At 41.3% G+C, this 25,200-nt stretch overlaps 1 protein-coding gene across 1 annotated transcript; it reads right to left on the minus strand.

Moving 5' to 3' along the window:
* Positions 1-18,947: 18,947 nt before the first annotated feature.
* Positions 18,948-24,994, minus strand: LOC119919388 (very long-chain acyl-CoA synthetase-like; the record flags this gene model as incomplete). Its single annotated transcript, XM_038739801.1, has 3 exons — positions 18,948-19,602; positions 19,712-19,802; positions 24,801-24,994. Coding segments are annotated over 3 exons (512 nt in total), but the record flags the coding sequence as incomplete, so codon positions are not given.
* Between the last annotated feature and the right edge of the window lie 206 nt (positions 24,995-25,200).

The following is a 25,200-nucleotide window of genomic DNA, read 5'->3' on the forward strand; positions in this document are numbered from 1 at the left end:
TACGAAGTGTGTAAATCATCCAAAATTTGACGTAAAATTCAAAATGGCCGACTTCCTGTTGATTTTAGGGCATCGCTCCAAGAGGCTTTTTGTGCGTCTGGACAAGATACACGTACCACAGAAAATTCGTGCACGTAGGTAAAACGTGCGGCGGGGGCTGCTTCGTTAAAAGTCACTTCCTGTTGCCAGCAGGTGGCGCTATGACTGTGGGTGAATGTCAGCATGTACATGTGTTCAGGGCGGGACTCTCATCCTACATGTACAGTTTGGTGCAGATGTGAGCATGTACACTGAAGTTACGACAACTTCCGTGTCATGGCGAAGAGTTGATCTTTGACGCCACGCCACGGACACGCCCATTGACGAAAACTTGCAAATAGCACAACTTTTCATCTTCAATGCCTTTAGAAGGCACAGCACAAATTTGAGGTCGGTCGGACTAAATCCCTAGGAGGAGTTCGTTAAAGTACGAAGTGTGTAAATCATCCAAATTTGACGTAAAATTCAAAATGGCCGACTTCCTGTTGGGTTTAGGCTATGGCTCCAAGAGACTTTTTTGTGCGTCTGGACAAGATACACGTACCACAGAAAATTCGTGCACGTAGGTGAAACGTGCGGCGGGGGCTGCTTCGTTAAAGTCACTTCCTGTTGCCAGCAGGTGGCGCTATGACTGTGGGTGAATGTCGGCATGTACATGTGTTCAGGGCGGGACTCTCATCCTACATGTACAGTTTGGTCCAGATGTGAGCATGTACACTGAAGTTACGACAACTTCCGTGTCATGGCGAAGAGCTGATCTTTGACGCCACGCCACGGACACGCCCATTGACGAAAACTTGCAAATAGCACAACTTTTCATCTTCAATGCCTTTAGAAGGCACAGCACAAATTTGAGGTCGGTCGGACTAAATCCCTAGGAGGAGTTCGTTAAAGTACGAAGTGTGTAAATCATCCAAAATTTGACGTAAAATTCAAAATGGCCGACTTCCTGTTGATTTTAGGCTATGCTCCAAGAGGCTTTTTTGTGCGTCTGGACAAGATACACGTACCACAGAAAATTCGTGCACGTAGGTGAAACGTGCGGCGGGGGCTGCTTCGTTAAAAGTCACTTCCTGTTGCCAGCAGGTGGCGCTATGACTGTGGTGAATGTCGGCATGTACATGTGTTCAGGGCGGGACTCTCATCCTACATGTACAGTTTGGTCCAGATGTGAGCATGTACACTGAAGTTACGACAACTTCCGTGTCATGGCGAAGAGCTGATCTTTGACGCCACGCCACGGACACGCCCATTGACGAAAACTTGCAAATAGCACAACTTTTCATCTTCAATGCCTTTAGAAGGCACAGCACAAATTTGAGGTCGGTCGGACTAAATCCCTAGGAGGAGTTCGTTAAAGTACGAAGTGTGTAAATCATCCAAAATTTGACGTAAAATTCAAAATGGCCGACTTCCTGTTGATTTTAGGCTATGGCTCCAAGAGGCTTTTTTGTGCGTCTGGACAAGATACACGTACCACAGAAAATTCGTGCACGTAGGTGAAACGTGCGGCGGGGGCTGCTTCGTTAAAAGTCACTTCCTGTTGCCAGCAGGTGGCGCTATGACTGTGGGTGAATGTCAGCATGTACATGTGTTCAGGGCGGGACTCTCATCCTACATGTACAGTTTGGTCCAGATGTGAGCATGTACACTGAAGTTACGACAACTTCCGTGTCATGGCGAAGAGCTGATCTTTGACGCCACGCCACGGACACGCCCATTGACGAAAACTTGCAAATAGCACAACTTTTCATCTTCAATGCCTTTAGAAGGCACAGCACAAATTTGAGGTCGGTCGGACTAAATCCCTAGGAGGAGTTCGTTAAAGTACGAAGTGTGTAAATCATCCAAAATTTGACGTAAAATTCAAAATGGCCGACTTCCTGTTGTTTTAGGCTATGGCTCCAAGAGGCTTTTTGTGCGTCTGGACAAGATACACGTACCACAGAAAATTCGTGCACGTAGGTGAAACGTGCGGCGGGGGCTGCTTCGTTAAAGGTCACTTTCTGTTGCCAGCAGGTGGCGCTATGACTGTGGGTGAATGTCGGCATGTACATGTGTTCAGGGCGGGACTCTCATCCTACATGTACAGTTTGGTCCAGATGTGAGCATGTACACTGAAGTTACAACAACTTCCTGTTTCATTGCGAATCATCGACGCCACGGACACGCCCATTGACGAAAACGCGCAAATAGCACAACTTTTCATCGTCAATGCCTTTAGAAGGCACAGCAGAAATTTGACGTCGATCCGACTAAATCCCTAGGAGGAGTTCGTTAAAGTACGAAGTGTGTAAATCATCCAAAAATGGCCATAAAATTCAAAATGGCCGACTTCCTGTTGACTTTAGGCTATGGGTTCTTGAGGCTTTTTTGTGCGTCTTGATACGATACATGTCCCCAGAAAATTTCGTACATGTAGGTTGAACGTGAACGAGGGGCTAATCATTTCCAATTTTCTAGGTGGCGCTAGCGAGTCATTTTGCCACGCCCATGTGCGAAACTTGTAGAATACGAAATTTTTCACCGGTTCTGACATGTTTGCAAATTTTGGTGAGTTTTCGAGTATGTTTAGGCCATGTCATTTGGGCCTACTTTGCAGAAAAAAAAAAAAAAAAAATAAAGCAATTCAATAGGGACCTCGCACGGTCGTGCTCGGCCCTAATTAAAGCTGCAAGCAGCGTTGGGCGGGCCCTCGCACTTGTAGCGCGTCCGCGTGTGAGCCGGCCGAGTTGCATATTCTGGAGCTCTGCCGGTGCGGCTGTGAATTTCCTACGCGGTTCCGACGCCGCATGAAGGTGTATATGTCACTTCCTGTGTCCCCTATGTGGAGCTACATAGCACTTGCCGCTATGAATATAAATCGGTATTGACGTGTAGATGTCTGCGGGGTGGGAGAGTTATCAAGCACGTAAAGTTTGTTTCAGATGTGAGCATGTACACTGAACAATAATGTACCCAAACAATAAAATAAATTCCTTTTATATTTCCCTGCCTTGTTGTTTATGTGTACATACAGAGGAAGAATGTGAGAACAGCACACATTTCATCGTTACTGTGTGTTAGAGCATGGGAGAACAGTGGATACTTTTAATACAGCCCACACCCCTAATACTGTGTAACTATAACAAGTAGAGAACAGAAGAAAAAGATGTTCTTTCTTTACAACTGTCTGCATAGCTTATTCATATTGTGTAATGAATGAAAATAAATAGGCCTACTAGGCTCCTCTCTACTTTGACATTTAAGATTAGCTTGTTTGATCCACCTTCATACACATGTGACATTACTGTACAACTTGAGAAAGGTGAGTTGTTTTCTGCTCCAGCCTGCCTAAAAGAAAAGCGTTTTTGGGATTAAATGGACTTTATTAGCTGCTGCAGTGCAGGATGAACTCAGAATAGACCCATTTCTCACCTTATTATTCTAAATCATGCAACGAAGAAGAAGAAATGCATAATAAATCCTGGGACAAAATCTGTCCACAAATACTGTACAGCATGTAGTCTGATGAACAAGACTTGTGTTATAGCTGACTTGGGCAGTGAAATGTTTAATTTTTTTAATTCATGTGGTCATAGTTGTCCACAACTCAAATCAGAATATAAGAAGAAATGTTTTATACCACCTCAAGAAGGCTTCCTATCAGAAAGGTAGGAAGGTATTTCAAATGTACAACTGCAGTACTTAAATCTAAGTAAAGTAATTTCCCTGACATTTTTGTGTTACTTTACTTTTAATAGACCATGTAACAGGTTTTATACTTCCTGTGAGTATAATCCAATCAATCTTATTTTCATACTGTATATCCGTTGTGTAATTTGATAAATTGTGTTGTATGTCGTGCTCGCATCTCAGAGAAGACTCTGACTGCAACATGCGTCTTTGTAAAGAGAGAAACGGACAGAAAAAGTCTCTAACTCTGCCTGTCAGCTCGCTCTGCTCCGTTAAAACTGAATTTACCATACAGAATTGAATACGAGTGCACTCCAGATTTAGCTGCAGCCAGCTGACCGTGTGCTTCTCCCTATACCGCAGTTCTGTGTCCATGCATGCAGCAAACTGAAAGCACTGTCTGTCGGAGCGTCTACGTGAAAAGAGAAGGAAGACATTGCTGGTAGTGTCTTCAGAGTTGTTAAACACCTCAGCGCACTGAAGGAAGCCATCTGACTGTGTGAGGGGCAAGATCGTTGATGTCTGCAGGCAGAGTAGGAGCTCTCCTGTCTGACTGGTCCACCAATAGCAGAGAAGATGACCCCTTGAGACACAGCCCCTCCTCATTTGCATAATGAGGCAGAAATGCATACAAAAATTTAAAAAGACAGGCAGAAATAAATACCATGGGTGAAAATAAATAAGGTAAATAAATACAAAGGAAGAATAAAACAGACAAAAATATTAAAACACACACATAAATAAATACATTAAAAAAATTAGTAATAAATAAAGTTGAATAAACAAATAAGGTAATTATAACAAAGGTGAATAAGTAAAGGCACTAATTAAAATATAACATTTATGTCTCCTTGTATAATTTAATTACTACCTACATTTATTTATTTACTTATTTTTTTGTATTTAATTGGATGCTTATTTATTTATTGAGCATTTATTTATTTCTGTATTTATTTCTGACTGTGTCAGGATCGGTCCTCCATACGGGGTGGGAGAGTTATCAAGCACGTAAAGTTTGGTTCAGATGTGAGCATGTACACTGAAGTTACAACAACTTCCTGTGTCATGGCGAAGACTTGATCTCTGACGCCACGCCACGGACACACCCATTGACGAAAACTCGCAAATAGCACAACTTTTCATCTTCAATGCCTTTAGAAGGCACAGCACAAATTTGAAGTCGGTCGGACTAAATCCCTAGGAGGAGTTCGTTAAAGTACGAAGTGTGTAAATCATCCAAAATTTGACGTAAAATTCAAAATGGCCGACTTCCTGTTGATTTTAGGGCATCGCTCCAAGAGGCTTTTTTGTGCGTCTGGACAAGATACACGTACCACAGAAAATTCGTGCACGTAGGTAAACGTGCGGCGGGGGCTGCTTCGTTAAAAGTCACTTCCTGTTGCCAGCAGGTGGCGCTATGACTGTGGGTGAATGTCAGCATGTACATGTGTTCAGGGCGGGACTCTCATCCTACATGTACAGTTTGGTCCAGATGTGAGCATGTACACTGAAGTTACGACAACTTCCGTGTCATGGCGAAGAGTTGATCTTTGACGCCACGCCACGGACACGCCCATTGACGAAAACTTGCAAATAGCACAACTTTTCATCTTCAATGCCTTTAGAAGGCACAGCACAAATTTGAGGTCGGTCGGACTAAATCCCTAGGAGGAGTTCGTTAAAGTACGAAGTGTGTAAATCATCCAAAATTTGACGTAAAATTCAAAATGGCCGACTTCCTGTTGGTTTAGGCTATGGCTCCAAGAGACTTTTTTGTGCGTCTGGACAAGATACACGTACCACAGAAAATTCGTGCACGTAGGTGAAACGTGCGGCGGGGGCTGCTTCGTTAAAGGTCACTTTCTGTTGCCAGCAGGTGGCGCTATGACTGTGGGTGAATGTCGGCATGTACATGTGTTCAGGGCGGGACTCTCATCCTACATGTACAGTTTGGTCCAGATGTGAGCATGTACACTGAAGTTACAACAACTTCCTGTTTCATGCGAATCATCGACGCCACGGACACGCCCATTGACGAAAACGCAAATAGCACAACTTTTCATCGTCAATGCCTTTAGAAGGCACAGCAGAAATTTGACGTCGATCCGACTAAATCCCTAGGAGGAGTTCGTTAAAGTACGAAGTGTGTAAATCATCCAAAAATGGCCATAAAATTCAAAATGGCCGACTTCCTGTTGACTTTAGGCTATGGGTTCTTGAGGCTTTTTTGTGCGTCTTGATACGATACATGTCCCCAGAAAATTTCGTACATGTAGGTTGAACGTGAACGAGGGGCTAATTTTTCCAATTTTCTAGGTGGCGCTAGCGAGTCATTTTGCAACGCCCATGTGCGAAACTTGTAGAATACGAAATTTTTCACCGGTTCTGACATGTTTGCAAATTTTGGTGAGTTTTCGAGTATGTTTAGGCCATGTCATTTGGGCCTACTTTGCAGAAAAAAAAAAAAAAAAAAAAAAAAATTAAAGCTGCAAGCAGCGTTGGGCGGGCCCTCGCACTTATAAGCGCGTCCGCGTGTGAGCCGGCCGAGTTGCATATTCTGGAGCTCTGCCGGTGCGGCTGTGAATTTGCTACGCGGTTATGACGCCGCATGAAGGTGTTATATGTCACTTCCTGTGTCCCCTATGTGGAGCTACATAGCACTTGCCGCTATGAATATAAATCGGTGTTGGCGTGTAGATGTCTGCGGGGTGGGAGAGTTATCAAGCACGTAAAGTTTGTTTCAGATGTGAGCATGTACACTGAACAATAATGTACCCAAACAATAAAATAAATTCCTTTTATATTTCCCTGCCTTGTTGTTTATGTGTACATACAGAGGAAGAATGTGAGAACAGCACACATTTCATCGTTACTGTGTGCTGTACCGCAGTTCTGTGTCCATGCATGCAGCAAACTGAAAGCACGTCTGTCGGAGCGTCTACGTGAAAAGAGAAGGAAGACATTGCTGGTAGTATTGTCTTCAGAGTTGTTAAACACCTCAGCGCACTGAAGGAAGCCATCTGACTGTGTGAGGGGCAAGATCGTTGATGTCTGCAGGCAGAGTAGGAGCTCTCCTGTCTGACTGGTCCACCAATAGCAGAGAAGATGACCCCTTGAGACACAGCCCCTCCTCATTTGCATAATGAGGCAGAAATGCATACAAAAATTTAAAAAAGACAGGCAGAAATAAATACCATGGGTGAAAATAAATAAGGTAAATAAATACAAAGGAAGAATAAAACAGACAAAAATATTAAAACACACACATAAATAAATACATTAAAAAAATTAGTAATAAATAAAGTTGAATAAACAAATAAGGTAATTATAACAAAGGTGAATAGTAAAGGCACTAATTAAAATATATACATTTATGTCTCCTTGTATAATTTAATTACTACCTACATTTATTTATTTACTTTATTTTTTTGTGTATTTAATTGGATGCTTATTTATTTATTGAGCATTTATTTATTTCTGTATTTATTTCTGACTGTGTCAGGATCGGTCCTCCATAACGGGGTGGGAGAGTTATCAAGCACGTAAAGTTTGGTTCAGATGTGAGCATGTACACTGAAGTTACAACAACTTCCTGTGTCATGGCGAAGACTTGATCTCTGACGCCACGCCACGGACACACCCATTGACGAAAACTCGCAAATAGCACAACTTTTCATCTTCAATGCCTTTAGAAGGCACAGCACAAATTTGAAGTCGGTCGGACTAAATCCCTAGGAGGAGTTCGTTAAAGTACGAAGTGTGTAAATCATCCAAAATTTGACGTAAAATTCAAAATGGCCGACTTCCTGTTGATTTTAGGGCATCGCTCCAAGAGGCTTTTTTGTGCGTCTGGACAAGATACACGTACCACAGAAAATTCGTGCACGTAGGTAAAACGTGCGGCGGGGGCTGCTTCGTTAAAAGTCACTTCCTGTTGCCAGCAGGTGGCGCTATGACTGTCTGTGAATGTCAGCATGTACATGTGTTCAGGGCGGGACTCTCATCCTACATGTACAGTTTGGTCCAGATGTGAGCATGTACACTGAAGTTACGACAACTTCCGTGTCATGGCGAAGAGCTGATCTTTGACGCCACGCCACGGACACGCCCATTGACGAAAACTTGCAAATAGCACAACTTTTCATCTTCAATGCCTTTAGAAGGCACAGCACAAATTTGAGGTCGGTCGGACTAAATCCCTAGGAGGAGTTCGTTAAAGTACGAAGTGTGTAAATCATCCAAAATTTGACGTAAAATTCAAAATGGCCGACTTCCTGTTGGGTTTAGGCTATGGCTCCAAGAGACTTTTTTGTGCGTCTGGACAAGATACACGTACCACAGAAAATTCGTGCACGTAGGTAAAACGTGCGGCGGGGGCTGCTTCGTTAAAAGTCACTTCCTGTTGCCAGCAGGTGGCGCTATGACTGTGGGTGAATGTCAGCATGTACATGTGTTCAGGGCGGGACTCTCATCCTACATGTACAGTTTGGTCCAGATGTGAGCATGTACACTGAAGTTACGACAACTTCCGTGTCATGGCGAAGAGCTGATCTTTGACGCCACGCCACGGACACGCCCATTGACGAAAACTTGCAAATAGCACAACTTTTCATCTTCAATGCCTTTAGAAGGCACAGCACAAATTTGAGGTCGGTCGGACTAAATCCCTAGGAGGAGTTCGTTAAAGTACGAAGTGTGTAAATCATCCAAAATTTGACGTAAAATTCAAAATGGCCGACTTCCTGTTGGGTTTAGGCTATGGCTCCAAGAGACTTTTTTGTGCGTCTGGACAAGATACACGTACCACAGAAAATTCGTGCACGTAGGTGAAACGTGCGGCGGGGGCTGCTTCGTTAAAGGTCACTTTCTGTTGCCAGCAGGTGGCGCTATGACTGTGGGTGAATGTCGGCATGTACATGTGTTCAGGGCGGGACTCTCATCCTACATGTACAGTTTGGTCCAGATGTGAGCATGTACACTGAAGTTACAACAACTTCCTGTTTCATTGCGAATCATCGACGCCACGGACACGCCCATTGACGAAAACGCGCAAATAGCACAACTTTTCATCGTCAATGCCTTTAGAAGGCACAGCAGAAATTTGACGTCGATCCGACTAAATCCCTAGGAGGAGTTCGTTAAAGTACGAAGTGTGTAAATCATCCAAAAATGGCCATAAAATTCAAAATGGCCGACTTCCTGTTGACTTTAGGCTATGGGTTCTTGAGGCTTTTTTGTGCGTCTTGATACGATACATGTCCCCAGAAAATTTCGTACATGTAGGTTGAACGTGAACGAGGGGCTAATCATTTCCAATTTTCTAGGTGGCGCTAGCGAGTCATTTTGCCACGCCCATGTGCGAAACTTGTAGAATACGAAATTTTTCACCGGTTCTGACATGTTTGCAAATTTTGGTGAGTTTTCGAGTATGTTTAGGCCATGTCATTTGGGCCTACTTTGCAGAAAAAAAAAAAAAAAAAAAAAAAAAAATTCAATAGGGACCTCGCAAAAATAATCCGAGCAATTCAATAGGGACCTCGCACGGTCGTGCTCGGGCCCTAATTAAAGCTGCAAGCAGCGTTGGGCGGGCCCTCGCACTTGTAAGCGCGTCCGCGCGTGAGCCGGCCGAGTTGCACATTCTGGAGCTCTGCCGGTGCGGCTGTGAATTTCCTACGCGGTTCCGACGCCGCATGAATGTGCTATATGTCACTTCCTGTGTCCCCTATGTGGAGCTACATAGCACTTGCCGCTATGAATATAAATCGGTATTGACGTGTAGATGTCTGCGGGGTGGGAGAGTTATCAAGCACGTAAAGTTTGTTTCAGATGTGAGCATGTACACTGAACAATAATGTACCCAAACAATAAAATAAATTCCTTTTATATTTCCCTGCCTTGTTGTTTATGTGTACATACAGAGGAAGAATGTGAGAACAGCACACATTTCATCGTTACTGTGTGTTAGAGCATGGGAGAACAGTGGATACTTTTAATACAGCCCACACCCCTAATACTGTGTAACTATAACAAGTAGAGAACAGAAGAAAAAGATGTTCTTTCTTTACAACTGTCTGCATAGCTTATTCATATTGTGTAATGAATGAAAATAAATAGGCCTACTAGGCTCCTCTCTACTTTGACATTTAAGATTAGCTTGTTTGATCCACCTTCATACACATGTGACATTACTGTACAACTTGAGAAAGGTGAGTTGTTTTCTGCTCCAGCCTGCCTAAAAGAAAAGCGTTTTGGGGATTAAATGGACTTTATTAGCTGCTGCAGTGCAGGATGAACTCAGAATAGACCCATTTCTCACCTTATTATTCTAAATCATGCAACGAAGAAGAAGAAATGCATAAAAATCCTGGGACAAAATCTGTCCACAAATACTGTACAGCATGTAGTCTGATGAACAAGACTTGTGTTATAGCTGACTTGGGCAGTGAAATGTTTTTTTAATTCATGTGGTCATAGTTGTCCACAACTCAAATCAGAATATAAGAAGAAATGTTTTATACCACCTCAAGAAGGCTTCCTATCAGAAAGGTAGGAAGGTATTTCAAATGTACAACTGCAGTACTTAAATCTAAGTAAAGTAATTTCCCTGACATTTTTGTGTTACTTTACTTTTAATAGACCCATGTAAGAGGTTTTATACTTCCTGTGAGTATAATCCAATCAATCTTATTTTCATACTGTATATCCGTTGTGTAATTTGATAAATTGTGTTGTATGTCGTGCTCGCATCTCAGAGAAGACTCTGACTGCAACATGCGTCTTTGTAAAGAGAGAAACAGACAGAAAAAGTCTCTAACTCTGCCTGTCAGCTCGCTCTGCTCCGTTAAAACTGAATTTACCATACAGAATTGAATACGAGTGCACTCCAGATTTAGCTGCAGCCAGCTGACCGTGTGCTTCTCCCTATACCGCAGTTCTGTGTCCATGCATGCAGCAAACTGAAAGCACTGTCTGTCGGAGCTCTACGTGAAAAGAGAAGGAAGACATTGCTGGTAGTATTGTCTTCAGAGTTGTTAAACACCTCAGCGCACTGAAGGAAGCCATCTGACTGTGTGAGGGGCAAGATCGTTGATGTCTGCAGGCAGAGTAGGAGCTCTCCTGTCTGACTGGTCCACCAATAGCAGAGAAGATGACCCCTTGAGACACAGCCCCTCCTCATTTGCATAATGAGGCAGAAATGCATACAAAAATTTAAGACAGGCAGAAATAAATACCATGGGTGAAAATAAATAAGGTAAATAAATACAAAGGAAGAATAAAACAGACAAAAATATTAAAACACACACATAAATAAATACATTAAAAAAATTAGTAATAAATAAAGTTGAATAAACAAATAAGGTAATTATAACAAAGGTGAATAAGTAAAGGCACTAATTAAAATATAACATTTATGTCTCCTTGTATAATTTAATTACTACCTACATTTATTTATTTACTTTATTTTTTTGTGTATTTAATTGGATGCTTATTTATTTATTGAGCATTTATTTATTTCTGTATTTATTTCTGACTGTGTCAGGATCGGTCCTCCATAGGGGGTGGGAGAGTTATCAAGCACGTAAAGTTTGGTTCAGATGTGAGCATGTACACTGAAGTTACAACAACTTCCTGTGTCATGGCGAAGACTTGATCTCTGACGCCACGCCACGGACACACCCATTGACGAAAACTCGCAAATAGCACAACTTTTCATCTTCAATGCCTTTAGAAGGCACAGCACAAATTTGAAGTCGGTCGGACTAAATCCCTAGGAGGAGTTCGTTAAAGTACGAAGTGTGTAAATCATCCAAAATTTGACGTAAAATTCAAAATGGCCGACTTCCTGTTGATTTTAGGGCATCGCTCCAAGAGGCTTTTTTGTGCGTCTGGACAAGATACACGTACCACAGAAAATTCGTGCACGTAGGTAAACGTGCGGCGGGGGCTGCTTCGTTAAAAGTCACTTCCTGTTGCCAGCAGGTGGCGCTATGACTGTCTGTGAATGTCAGCATGTACATGTGTTCAGGGCGGGACTCTCATCCTACATGTACAGTTTGGTCCAGATGTGAGCATGTACACTGAAGTTACGACAACTTCCGTGTCATGGCGAAGAGCTGATCTTTGACGCCACGCCACGGACACGCCCATTGACGAAAACTTGCAAATAGCACAACTTTTCATCTTCAATGCCTTTAGAAGGCACAGCAAAATTTGAGGTCGGTCGGACTAAATCCCTAGGAGGAGTTCGTTAAAGTACGAAGTGTGTAAATCATCCAAAATTTGACGTAAAATTCAAAATGGCCGACTTCCTGTTGATTTTAGGGCATCGCTCCAAGAGGCTTTTTTGTGCGTCTGGACAAGATACACGTACCACAGAAAATTCGTGCACGTAGGTGAAACGTGCGGCGGGGGCTGCTTCGTTAAAAGTCACTTCCTGTTGCCAGCAGGTGGCGCTATGACTGTGGGTGAATGTCAGCATGTACATGTGTTCAGGGCGGGACTCTCATCCTACATGTACAGTTTGGTCCAGATGTGAGCATGTACACTGAAGTTACGACAACTTCCGTGTCATGGCGAAGACTGATCTTTGACGCCACGCCACGGACACGCCCATTGACGAAAACTTGCAAATAGCACAACTTTTCATCTTCAATGCCTTTAGAAGGCACAGCACAAATTTGAGGTCGGTCGGACTAAATCCCTAGGAGGAGTTCGTTAAAGTACGAAGTGTGTAAATCATCCAAAATTTGACGTAAAATTCAAAATGGCCGACTTCCTGTTGGGTTTAGGCTATGGCTCCAAGAGACTTTTTTGTGCGTCTGGACAAGATACACGTACCACAGAAAATTCGTGCACGTAGGTGAAACGTGCGGCGGGGGCTGCTTCGTTAAAGGTCACTTTCTATTGCCAGCAGGTGGCGCTATGACTGTGGGTGAATGTCGGCATGTACATGTGTTCAGGGCGGGACTCTCATCCTAGATGTACAGTTTGGTCCAGATGTGAGCATGTACACTGAAGTTACAACAACTTCCTGTTTCATAGCGAATCATCGACGCCACGGACACGCCCATTGACGAAAACGCGCAAATAGCACAACTTTTCATCGTCAATGCCTTTAGAAGGCACAGCAGAAATTTGACGTCGATCCGACTAAATCCCTAGGAGGAGTTCGTTAAAGTACGAAGTGTGTAAATCATCCAAAAATGGCCGTAAAATTCAAAATGGCCGACTTCCTGTTGACTTTAGGCTATGGGTTCTTGAGGCTTTTTTGTGCGTCTTGATATGATACATGTCCCCAGAAAATTTCGTACATGTAGGTTGAACGTGAACGAGGGGCTAATTTTTCCAATTTTCTAGGTGGCGCTAGCGAGTCATTTTGCAACGCCCATGTGCGAAACTTGTAGAATACGAAATTTTTCACCGGTTCTGACATGTTTGCAAATTTTGGTGAGTTTTCGAGAATGTTTAGGCCATGTCAGTTGAGCCTACTTTGCAGAAAAAAGAAAAAAAAAAAAAAAAAAAAAAAATAATCCGAGCAAATTCAATAGGGACCTCACACGGTCGTGCTCGGGCCCTAAAAATAATCCGAGCAAATTCAATAGGGACCTCGCACGGTCGTGCTCGGGCCCTAATAATAATCCGAGCAAATTCAATAGGGACCTCGCACGGTCGTGCTCGGGCCCTAATAAATAAATAAAAAATAATCCGAGCAAATTCAATAGGGACCTCGCACGGTCGTGCTCGGGCCCTAAATATATATATATATATATATATATATATAATCTTAGCAAATTCAATAGGGTCCTCGCACGGTCGTGCTCGGGCCCTAATAAATAAATAAAAAATAATCCGAGCAAATTCAATAGGGACCTCGCACGGTCGTGCTCGGGCCCTAAATATATATATATATATATATATATATATATATATATATATATATATATATATATATATATATATATATAATCTTAGCAAATTCAATAGGGACCTCGCACGGTCGTGCTCGGGCCCTAAATATATATAATCTTAGCAAATTCAATAGGGTCCTCGCACGGTCGTGCTCGGGCCCTAATAATCTTAGCAAATTCAATAGGGACCTCGCACGGTCGTGCTCGGGCCCTAATTAAAATACAATACAAATTTACACAAAGTTTACAAAACATTTACATAGAAAAAATGCAATGAGTTTAAGATATATAAACAAACGAAATAAGGACTAAATGTTGAGATCTACCTACTCTTTATTAAAAACAAGTGCATACGTCCGTCAGAATGTCAGATATTCTTTTTTTAAAAGCAGCTAAGGAAATTAGCGCAACAATCTTAAGCCTAGACTGTAGCTCATTCCAGGACAAAGGGCCATAGTAAGACAGACTCCTCTTTCCTGCTTCTGTCCTCATTCTTGGTACCTTACAAAGTAGTCCATCACTAGATCTTAAATGATATATACTTTGCATATGAAAACATTTTAAACAGATATAAGAAGGCAAAATACCTAAAATAGCTTTATAAATAAAAATGTACCAATGTAGCATCCTGCGCAATTTGAGTGATGGCCAGTTTACCCTACTGTATAAGATGCAGTGATGTGTCTGATAGCCAGCATTTGGACAAAGGACTCAGAACTGATCGTTGTGGGACACCCTTTTTTAGGACAACAGGGTCAGATATTACATCCCCATGCCTTTCAATTTGCGTACGTTCAGAGAGATAGCTGTGAAACCAATTTACAGCTCTATGCCCCACACCAATATTCAACAAGGTTTTTATTAACATGAAATGGTCTACTGTATCAAATGACTTTGTAAGGTCAATGAACACAGCCATACAGAATAACTTTTTATCAATCGCTGCTTTAAAGAGGCAGAAACTGTACTGTGGCCAGATCTAAAACCAGATTGCATGTCGTTAAGGATATTTTGTGAAACCAGAAAAGTTTTTAATTGATTAGAAACTAAAATCTCCAAAATCTTTGCTAAAACCGAAAGATTTGAGATAGGTCTATAAATATTTGTGTCAAATGGATCCCCAGCTTTCAGTAATGGCGTGATGTAAGCCTGTTTCCATGGAATAGGCACTGTATCTGTGTAAATGGAAAGGTTAAAGATGTAAATGAGTGGCTTCACTACAGTTTCTGCTGCCATTTTAACTAAACAGGATCAAGTCCATCTCGCCCTGCTGCCTACTTGGAGTCAATGCTCTGCAAAACATCTGACTCAAAGAATGGTGCGAGCTCAAAGGTCAAAGCAGAAACAGAAGAAGAAACCACTTCCCCTTGTGTGACTGGGATCTAGATTCAGCCAGGAATAAATTATTCCAAGTTTCCTGTGAGTTGGGTTTGCCATGGGGAATTTCACCTTTTGCTACCTGGGAACTATGTTGAACAAGAGAAGTTTCACCAAATGTATCCCCAAAGATATGTCCTGCCTTTTCAAAATAATCATTAGCATTTAGCATGTCCCTCTTCTCTGTTATAACAGCATTTCCTATTTTTAACTGGTGAGGGAAGCTGTTAACTTTCTTATTCTGTAGTGCTCTTATAGTTTTCCAAAATTTCGAATGGTCATGCAAACTAATTGACGTTTGTGCCAAATAGTATTCAGCTTTAGATTTTCTAATGAGAGCTGTACACTGATTTCTAAGAGTTCTAAAAAGACGCCAATTGTTTTCTAGCTATAGACCATTGATTATTTCTGGCATGGATTAGGTCAGCTATGTTCTGAACTTCCTAATGGAGGCATGTTTATTTGCAAGCTTTAAGAAGCTACAGCATCCTCAATGGTAGGGATCAATTCTCCGAGAAATGCCTGAAACAACGTCAGTCCGACCTTCGGATTTGGGTAGTTTTGTACTCCTAACACAATGATCACTCATGTCATTTGGAAAAACACCAACAGCAACATGTGCTGCATTTGTTAAAATAACATCAATGAGTGTATCTTTACCTGTCTGTGAAGGATTAATCCGGGTTGCATAATTTATAAGCTAGATTTAAAGAATCACAAACCCACTTTACGTTCTCAGACTTCTTGGTCATCCAATCCCAGTTCAAGTCACCCAACAAGATCAATTCAGATGAATGAAAATTTGATAACACCTCTGTCAGACTAGTGATGCTATAATTAATGGCAGATGGGGGCCTATAACAACCGATGACAATAAATTTTTATTTTCACAGGTAGAAGTTCAAATTGCTTGGGAATTGATTTAGAAAGCCAAACAGTGCACTGACGTTTATCAGAAATATAAACTGCAACACCTCCAGCCCTATCTTTACGGTCAGATATAAAAATTCTATAACAGTCAATAAATAAAACATTATCAGTGACAGAAGTTTTTAACCAAGTTTCAGACACTACCACAACATCAGGTTTAGAAATCATGAACCAAATTTTAAATATTGTCGAATTTGTGTACAAGACTTCTAGCATTTATGTGATGAAAGCAAAGCCCATGTCTGTGAGCTTATTCTAAGGGGGTTGGAAAGCTAATGTAGACTTTCAGGAAACAATTCTGGACCTGGATTGGTGCTAACATTTCCAGAGACCAGAAGGGGTAAATGGATTAACATTTTAGAGAAAGATTTCGAAGCACTTGATACCTTGCTGTAATGTACAGCGGGCCAGTGAGGGTCCCTACAGGCAAACGCCTCAAGAACTAATAATTCAAAAGCAACAGTACATTTTATACGATCTAAAATGAGCACTTTGTACAGAGAATCAGTGGTCAGATCAGCATTTAAATGTCCATTAGACACAGTAAAGAAATCCTTATGGCTATGAACACATGCATCTTCAATTTGTGGCCCACTAAGGAAAATATAAAAAATGCCAGTCCAGCGATCCCTCGGCCCGGCTTAGCTCAGCAACGGGAGAAGGTAGCGTTAGCGCCACTCTATATCTGCAAGTAGCTTATACCTGCCGATAATATCCACAAAATGATAAATCGGTCGGGCTCTAAATTATCGTGGCTTGCTCTGATACTGCAGATCTTTTGTACCTTGCCGGTGTGCCTCTCTCTCTCTCTCACCTCTCTCTTCATCTACTAACCTGCGCACACACACACCTACAGTTAGTGGTTGTGTCCTCTATTTTGTAGTGTTGTGTCGTTCAATGAACGTTTCGTTCATAAGACCTGATCGTGTGTATGACTCGGGAGGAACGGGTGTCTCAGTGATCGATTCGTTCATTTTCACTCATTCGTGAAGGATCTTGGACTCTTACGTTCATTCGTCACACGGCAGCTGCATGGGCTCCGTCAGCATTGATTAGTTCATGACTCTCAAATGTGGGTCTGTTTGAGTCGTTCATTTGTCACGTGACAGCTCGGCTACAGAGCTGTGGTAAGCAGGCAGCACAGGAAACAGAACTGATTAGTTCATGACTCTCAACTGTGGGTCTCTAAGTCTGAGTCGTTCATTTGTCACGTGACAGCTACTGTGGAGCAGGAATGAACTACTAGTTCATCGCTCACATGGGTCCTCCCCAGTCTTTCGTTCATTCTGCAGGCTCAGTGACTGCCAGCGCCGGAGAATGAGAGGCAGGTCGGCTGTCAGGTAACAGTCACTGAACTGACATTATATAGCTATTTTGTTAACTATGTGACATTTTATAAAGCATACTGTTATTGCAGCGCAGTGATGTTGTGCTAAGTTATAGTTTTAGCACAGCCGTACCGTAACTTCAGTCCTGCTAGTGTTTAACATTACAGCCAACAGCTGATGAGAGTTGTTCTGGGTCCTCTCCACTTCAGAGCCCTGACAGGGTTCTACCAGGAGCTGAATTACCTCAGAGGTCGTCTCCTCTCCAAAACAAACAGACCCGGTCATTAAAACATTAAAACACAACCACGTAGCAACGTTAGCCCTGTGGTTTGTGTACAGCTAACAGCTGATCCAGGTCCGCCGAGAGCGCAACGTAACTTTTCCTTTTTATTTACCAACAGAGCCATGCTGTTGTTTCACAGCTCGTGACTGGTGAACAACCTGGCAGTGTTTGAGAGCGATGTGCTCATGTGTGTTTCTCTGTCTGCAGAATCCAGACCTGATGTGGCACATTCTGTGTCCAGAACTGCCAAACTGCTGCGTTTATATGTGTTTATTTCTTTGTTCCTCTCTCTTTACCCCCACACCCCACCACACACACCTGCATCACATGCTTGCTGACTATTGTATGCTTTGATTGTGTTTAGAGTAGATAATAGTAGTTTTATTGGCAAGAGTCAATAATTATTTATCTGTGCTAAAGTAAATTAACTTTTTTGTACATTTAAAGAGCAGTTGCCTGTGGTTATTTGTGTATGTGTTGTAAAACATCTAAACAGCTGGTTGTGATGGTCAGCGCTCACCCTTAACTGTCTACCCAATTAATGTAAAATAGTAGTTAAACATTGCCATTTCTAAGTGGACAAACCAACTTTGTGAGGCTGTTTTCACTTTTGATTATTTGCTGCTGATCCTGATGCTGGTCCTGTAATTATTAATCTTCATTAATAATTTAACTAATATTAATAACCTTACTGATATTAATACTAGAGGTGTGACGAGACACAATATTGGGTTTACGTAATTGAGATGAGACAACATTTTAACACCATTTTTAAGAAATATTCAATGTTGAATCATATGAAAATATTCAGCCATAAACAGTTAATTTCCTGAATTCTTGTGAATTTTTCTGCACCAATTTATGGCGGGAATGTTTTTATTTATGTAACGGGAAACACAAAATTCAGGTGGCAGGTGACAATCCAAATCTAAACAGAATCTAAAGCAGTAAGGCTTTTGGACATTCTGTATTGCTTTCAAATATGTTTGTCCTTTCAACTTTTTCATTTAATATCATCCGTGGTGAAAAGTAACAAAGTACAAATATTTTGTTACTGTACTTTTTACTACTGTTTTTTTCGGTATCTGCACTGTATCACGACACCTCGTTACATTGGTATTAGTAGCTTATGCAGCGCACCTGAGTGGAGCAGCACTGAAAAACAAATGTAAAACTGATAAAGCTGAATGATAACGCGTGATTCAACTTCAGTCAGTTGATGCGACACTGGCATACGCAGTGACAGTCCAGCACAGAACTGGATGGCCCTGCCTCACTTTCAGTGGATTCACATTGACTTGTCCAGACTGTCCAGAATTCTTTAGCCTGTCCCACAAACCCAGGTGAAACACAGGCAGCCACAGCCAGAGATGTACAGCCAGCATCAAATACAAGCAGCTCAGACCCTAATGGAGTTGCTGCTCTACCACATGACCCAGCAGATTGGCCCCCAGTCTTATCAGACTTCATGAGGTCTGAGTTAGTGCACAGAGGTCCATTCAAACCAGAACTGTTTTTTTTCTATAAGATGTTTCTATTCAGATTTCTTACAGAGGGTTAGGGTTAATTTTAGCCCTAATTGTAACTATACCAATTAGTTACCACTCTGTCACAAACTGTGTGGACTTGAGTACTATCATGGCGTATGCTCTGCTGTCAGCAGAGTTGATTCTGAAACATATCTGGTGTAGACAGCGTGTTGGATGTTGACTGATCTCTGTTAGATAAGACTGGTAAAGGGTTTCTTTTCAATGTGACACCACAACAAAATGTTGTATCCCCCTTTCAAAAAACAAATTTACCAAATTAAACAAAAGATTCTTAGCAATGTTGCGTTAGCACAGTTCTAAACAGTAACAGTACCTGAAGGTGTCTCCAATGCGGTCATGGAAGTAAAGAAAGTCCCCGTGATCACGGAGCAAGAGGTCTCCAGTGTTGAAATAGACGTCCCCGGCTTTGAAAACATCTCTGAGCAGCTTCTTTTCAGACTGGACCTTATTCCCAGCATAACCCAGGAACTGGTTCATAGCTGACAGAGGAGCTACCAGGATCCCTGCCTCTCCTGTGCGCAGAAACAGGATGTTAGTGGACACATAAGCCCTTCTTCTGTACATACAGCTGTATAAAATGGACTGAATGACTTTCACATTAAAGGCATGTGATTCAAATACCTATTTTTGCTTGCATGCATCTTCCAGAGTTTGTTCGGACTGGCTCATAAGTTTGTGGATCATATCGCAGGAGCTCAAAGGGCATAGAAAGCTGAGAAAGAAGGAATGACACTAGTTGTGACATGATGAGCCACTGTTTTTCTCTGACTAATAGGTTATAATACCAGGGATGGTTTTCAGTAACTAAAAACAGTAGATCATTGTTATATACACCATACAGTCAGTATGTCACATGTATTTATTTACAACATTTCATCTTACTCCATCCATTATGCATTAAACAGTGTACACTACACATGTCCCTTTGATATCACTGATGCTGGAACAGGTCACACATGCATTGAGACGCTGCCCTTCTTTTATATCAAAGGACATAAGGGGGAACTTACGCAGAAGCTTTTTAACAAAAATTTCGCTGATGCTTAAAAGTACGTACTACGTGGTCTTGGGTTGGTGCCAACGTGTGAGTGCAGTATTCGAGAAATTGCAGCAGGTACTCTACAGATTTGGCTGAGGAACCCTTTTCTCATTGCTTCGCTTAAACGGGTAGTTAGAGTGGAGGACAGTGTGAGCAAAGTAGTTAAGGAATCTGGACATCTGGAAGGGGGAAAAACACTAAAAACAATGGGGAATGTATCTAGTCTACTAAACTATGTCAAAAAGAGATACATCGTGTATAAGATGAGAGCACTGTTGTGTGAAGCTGTTAACAATGCAATATGTGACACAGATAGGATACTATGTTGTTCTAGATTTGACAAACAGACAGAATGTATTAGACGAATGACCTTGGGATGGCGTACCATGGTGCAAATGACAGCGGATAAATATGCAGATGTGAAATCTATTCTCCTCAATATAGCAAATGTTTTTCCTGTGAACAATAATGATTTTCATACGGGTCATGTGTTTTTGTACTTTTAGCATTGATTTGTGTGTTTTAATGCTAACCAGAAAACAACATTGCTGATGCTTAACTGAATCTTTGGTTTGTAAAAACATAGGGGCTTGTACTTATTTTCTGAAAAGTGTATACTTGTAATAATTATATTATATGTTGCATTTGTTGTTGGAAATAAAATACTTGAACACAGATGTTGAAGTGTCAGTCTTTGTCACAAAGATCGTGGAGGAGGTGATGAGAAATATATACTAAGCGACAAAAACGCAGGGGGTTACGGAGGCAAGCAAAAACTTAAAATATTTGTCACTATAATGTCATATTTGACACTACTGGAGTTCGGTGCGCAGATTCAGACGTAGAAAACTGGCTCATGAAGCAAGAGGCCTATACTCTACACAAGACGGCTCCAGTGCATTTTAAGAGAAACAAGGTTTTAGTGAATTCAATAGATTGGCAATTCCAGCTAGATTTAGTTGATATGTCCGCTTATTTTGCTGAAAATGGTGTACGCTATTATTAACATGTATAGATTTGTTTAAAAAACACGCATGGGTGCGTTGTTTAAAAAAAAAAAAGAGTGGTAAATGCGTCACAGCATCCTTTAAAGATATCTTAGCTAAGGTAGAATACCGCATAAAATTCAAACAGACGAGGGAAAAGAGTACAAAGATTTCGATGCATTAACGAAAATTAATAGTATCCGTACACTTTACCACATCAAATGAGACTGAGGCATCTGTAGTAGAGTGTTTTAATAGGACTCTGAAATCTAAAATGTGGCGTTATTTAACAGCCAATAATTCTAAACGATACATAGATATATTGCAGGATTTAGTCACCTCATACAATCAGTTATTGTAGTATTAAAATGAAACCGATTGATGTAACAAAAGACAATGAAGATATCGTATTTAGCAACTTGTATAAAACAAAAGATAAAAGAGTAATTCGTTTTAAATATAAAGTTGGCGATACTGTAAGAATTTCAAAATTACGTGGCCCTTTTAAAAAAGGTTATGAGCAAAATTATACTGATGAATATTCCACTGTAAAGGAATGCGTGTCAAGGGCCCCTCCTGTTTACAGGTTAAAAGACTATGATGGCGAAATATTACAGGGAGCATTTTATAAGCAAGAGATGCAAAAAGTTATTATCGATAAAAACAAAACATTTAAAATAGAAAAGATTTTATCTAGAAAGAAAAGATAAGGCTGGGACATGGTGTCAAATGGGTCGGATGGCCAGATAAATTTAACTCGTGGATTTTGGAAAAACAGGTCATTCAGCTACCTTAGCAGATTACAAACACTCGTATAAATGGATACGGAGGATTTTTTTGTCACCCTGCCCAGCAACTCGTCTGCATTATTTTACCCAAACAACACAATAGCAAACTTTAGAACAAAACTACTCAAGCCTTTACACTTTAAATTAGCATATGAGGTGGGTTTGATAGAAATACAATATCCAAAAACATGGAAATCTTTTCATCACAAGACTCAGAATTTGTTGTGTTTGATAAAAAAATCCAACAAGAGGGTAGTTCTATCAGCGACACAGGGGTTCTATACAACAATGTTACAAATAATAGCTGAACTAAACAGTTGTTGAAAACGACATGGGTCATTGAGCTTGATTACAACAATATTACCAACAGAGAAACATTTTACCAACGAGAGACGTAGAACTAACGTTTCAAGGAAGACTTGCACAAATGTTGGGATTTATGGGATTTAGATCTTAGCCACGAACTAACAGTGTTGACACAGATGCCATATTTGGTGCCACATCCTGTCGATGTTAATGTGGGGATGTATAATATATTTGTTTATAACGATATTGTTGATCATCAAACAGTAGGGGATAGTTACGTCCCTCTTTTAAGAATAGTACATATATCGGGGCAAAACAACCATATGATCACAAATACTTATGACAGACCACACTACCGGAGGTTCTGCAAAATACACATTGATAGTATCGAGATTTCTCTCAAGACAGATCAGAATCAACATATCCCTTTTATGTAAGGCAAAGTAATAATAAAGCTACACTTTCGACCCGTAAAATATCAGTATTAGACAAGGAGCAAACATGTACCATCCATATGCTCACAATGCGGACAAATACGTTGCATATTATAAAGCTCAAGCGGGTGGTGATTTACCAGGATACAGCGGGCTCGGTGCTCAGTATGGTGCATGGTTAGGGGGTATCTTTAGGGGTCTGTTTAGACTAGCATTCCCCTTACTCAAGAAAGGATTTGCATTTGTTGCCCCTAAAAACATAGCTAAACATGTTATTACTAACGTCATGAACAGACGTCAAGAGGGGTCGGGTCTAGTGGCCGTGGCTCCCCGTCCAATAAAACAACTTCCTGGGAAAAGAGGGAGTTCCCTACCAAAGAGGCGTAGCGGAACCACAAATAAGAAGACCCATACTAAGACAAGAAAAAATAAACAAGCAAAGAGAAGCAAGTCGACAAAACATCAGAAGACGAGAGACATTTTCTAACGAGAATGTCGTTGGTACGTAGCCTGTCACAAGAGTGCGTTAAGTCGGAGCTAGACCTGTTTATGGTACTGTTAACACAAACAAGTATTGAGAAATGCATCTACATTGAATTCCCTCCTGTAGCAGCGAAATCAGACCCCCTTCACCCTTGAATTTTTCATTCCAGCTAGTACAGAGGACTACCTGGATCTAAAAATACGTTTCTGTACACGCGCGTAAAAATCACCAAAGCTAACGGCGGAAACCTGGATCAGGCAGACAAAGTGGGCTTTATCAACTACCCTGGATGTACAATATTTTCACAGGTCGACATATCGTTGGGGGACCGACTCATAACGCAATCATCAAACACATATCCTTACAGGGGTATAATAGAGTGCCTTTTGAACTAAGGACGCTCTGCAGACACAGTTTGGATCCAGACTATTTTGCATGGATACAGCAGGTCATATGGACAACGCAACGGCTGGAGGACGCAATGAGGTATTAGTTAAAAGAGTGGAGTACACACAAGGCGGCCGCGTAGTGGAGCTAATATACCCTTTACATTCTGAGTTGTTTTTTCAAGACAAGTTAATGATAAATGGAGTAGACCTCAAGATAATATTCATAAGTATATTCATAATATTATATTCAATAATATTCATTCTATTTGCAAATTTTTGTCAATGGGCGTGTCCGTGGCGTCAAAGATCAACTCGTCGCCATGACACAGGAAGTTGTTGTAACTGGACAAGATACACATACCACAGAAGATTCGTGCATGTAGGTGAAACGTGCGGCGGGGGCTGCTTCGTTAAAGGTCACTTCCTGTTGCCAGCAGGTGGCGCTATGACTGTGGTGAATGTCGGCATGTACATGTGTTCAGGGCGGGACTCTCATCCTACATGTACACTTTGGTCCAGATGTGAGCATGTACACTGAAGTTACAACAACTTCCTGTTCATGGCGAATCATCGACGCCACAGACACGCCCATTGACGAAAACTCGCAAATAGCACAACTTTTCATCGTCAATGCCTTTAGAAGGCACAGCAGAAATTTGACGTCGATCCGACTAAATCCCTAGGAGGAGTTCGTTAAAGTACGAAGTGTGTAAATCATCCAAAAATGGCCGTAAAATTCAAAATGGCCGACTTCCTGTTGACTTTAGGCTATGGGTTCTTGAGGCTTTTTTGTGCGTCTTGACATACATACTTGATACAAGTCCCCAGAAAATTTCGTACATGTAGGTTGAACGTGAACGAGGGGATAATCTTTTCCAATTTTCTAGGTGGCGCTAGCGAGTCATTTTGCCACGCCCATGTGCGAAACCCATAAAATACAAATTTGTTTCATACCCTAAACTCAACAGGAAGACACGAGACCCACTCTGGGAAATTGCAACTTTTCAAACTGAGATAGCCCTTACTAGTGAACTAACGTTTCTGTGTAAATTTGGTACAGTGCCCCTGTAACATATCAACATGTATCTTGGAAGAATGTTTCTGCCAAGGAGGAAATTGGACTTTGTCATCATTTTACAGACAGTAGACCTTCTCGGGCACATTTTTAAAATGGGGAAAATATGATAAAATGATAAAGCTGTAATCTAAATGAATATATTGTATCTCCAAAACAAAATATATAATAAAATGCAGAGGAAACACAAATACTAAAGTTATTTTTACCTTGTTGAAAAAGCTTGCCCTCCCAATCGGTCCAACCTCATCTGTGTAGTTGAGGAAGCCAATGCTGGCCTCAGTCAAGCCGTAACCCTCTCTGATCTTGATCCCACAAAAGCGTTTGACAAACTCCTTCCAAACATCTGACCTGAGACCACTTCCTGCTGCCAACCAAACACTGTGAGCTTCTCCTCTGGAACCTGCAGGCAATATAAGAAAATGTTGTGTCAATGGACAGTTTTTAAACATTGGATGGTAAACTACACTTTAATTTAATTCTCAAAAGTGCCACATTTGGATAAGAACAGTGGTTTTTATTTGACAATTGTCAAATATGGCAAGTGACAACAAGAAATAGATTATCAAAAATAAGGGTACATTTCCACCTGATATAACCAATAAGGGA

This window comes from Micropterus salmoides, unplaced genomic scaffold (genome assembly GCF_014851395.1).
Source record: "Micropterus salmoides isolate LMB-PRFRI ecotype aquatic unplaced genomic scaffold, ASM1485139v1 Ms_hic_scaffold_271, whole genome shotgun sequence".
In the NCBI taxonomy this organism is placed as follows: Eukaryota; Metazoa; Chordata; class Actinopteri; order Centrarchiformes; family Centrarchidae; genus Micropterus; species Micropterus salmoides.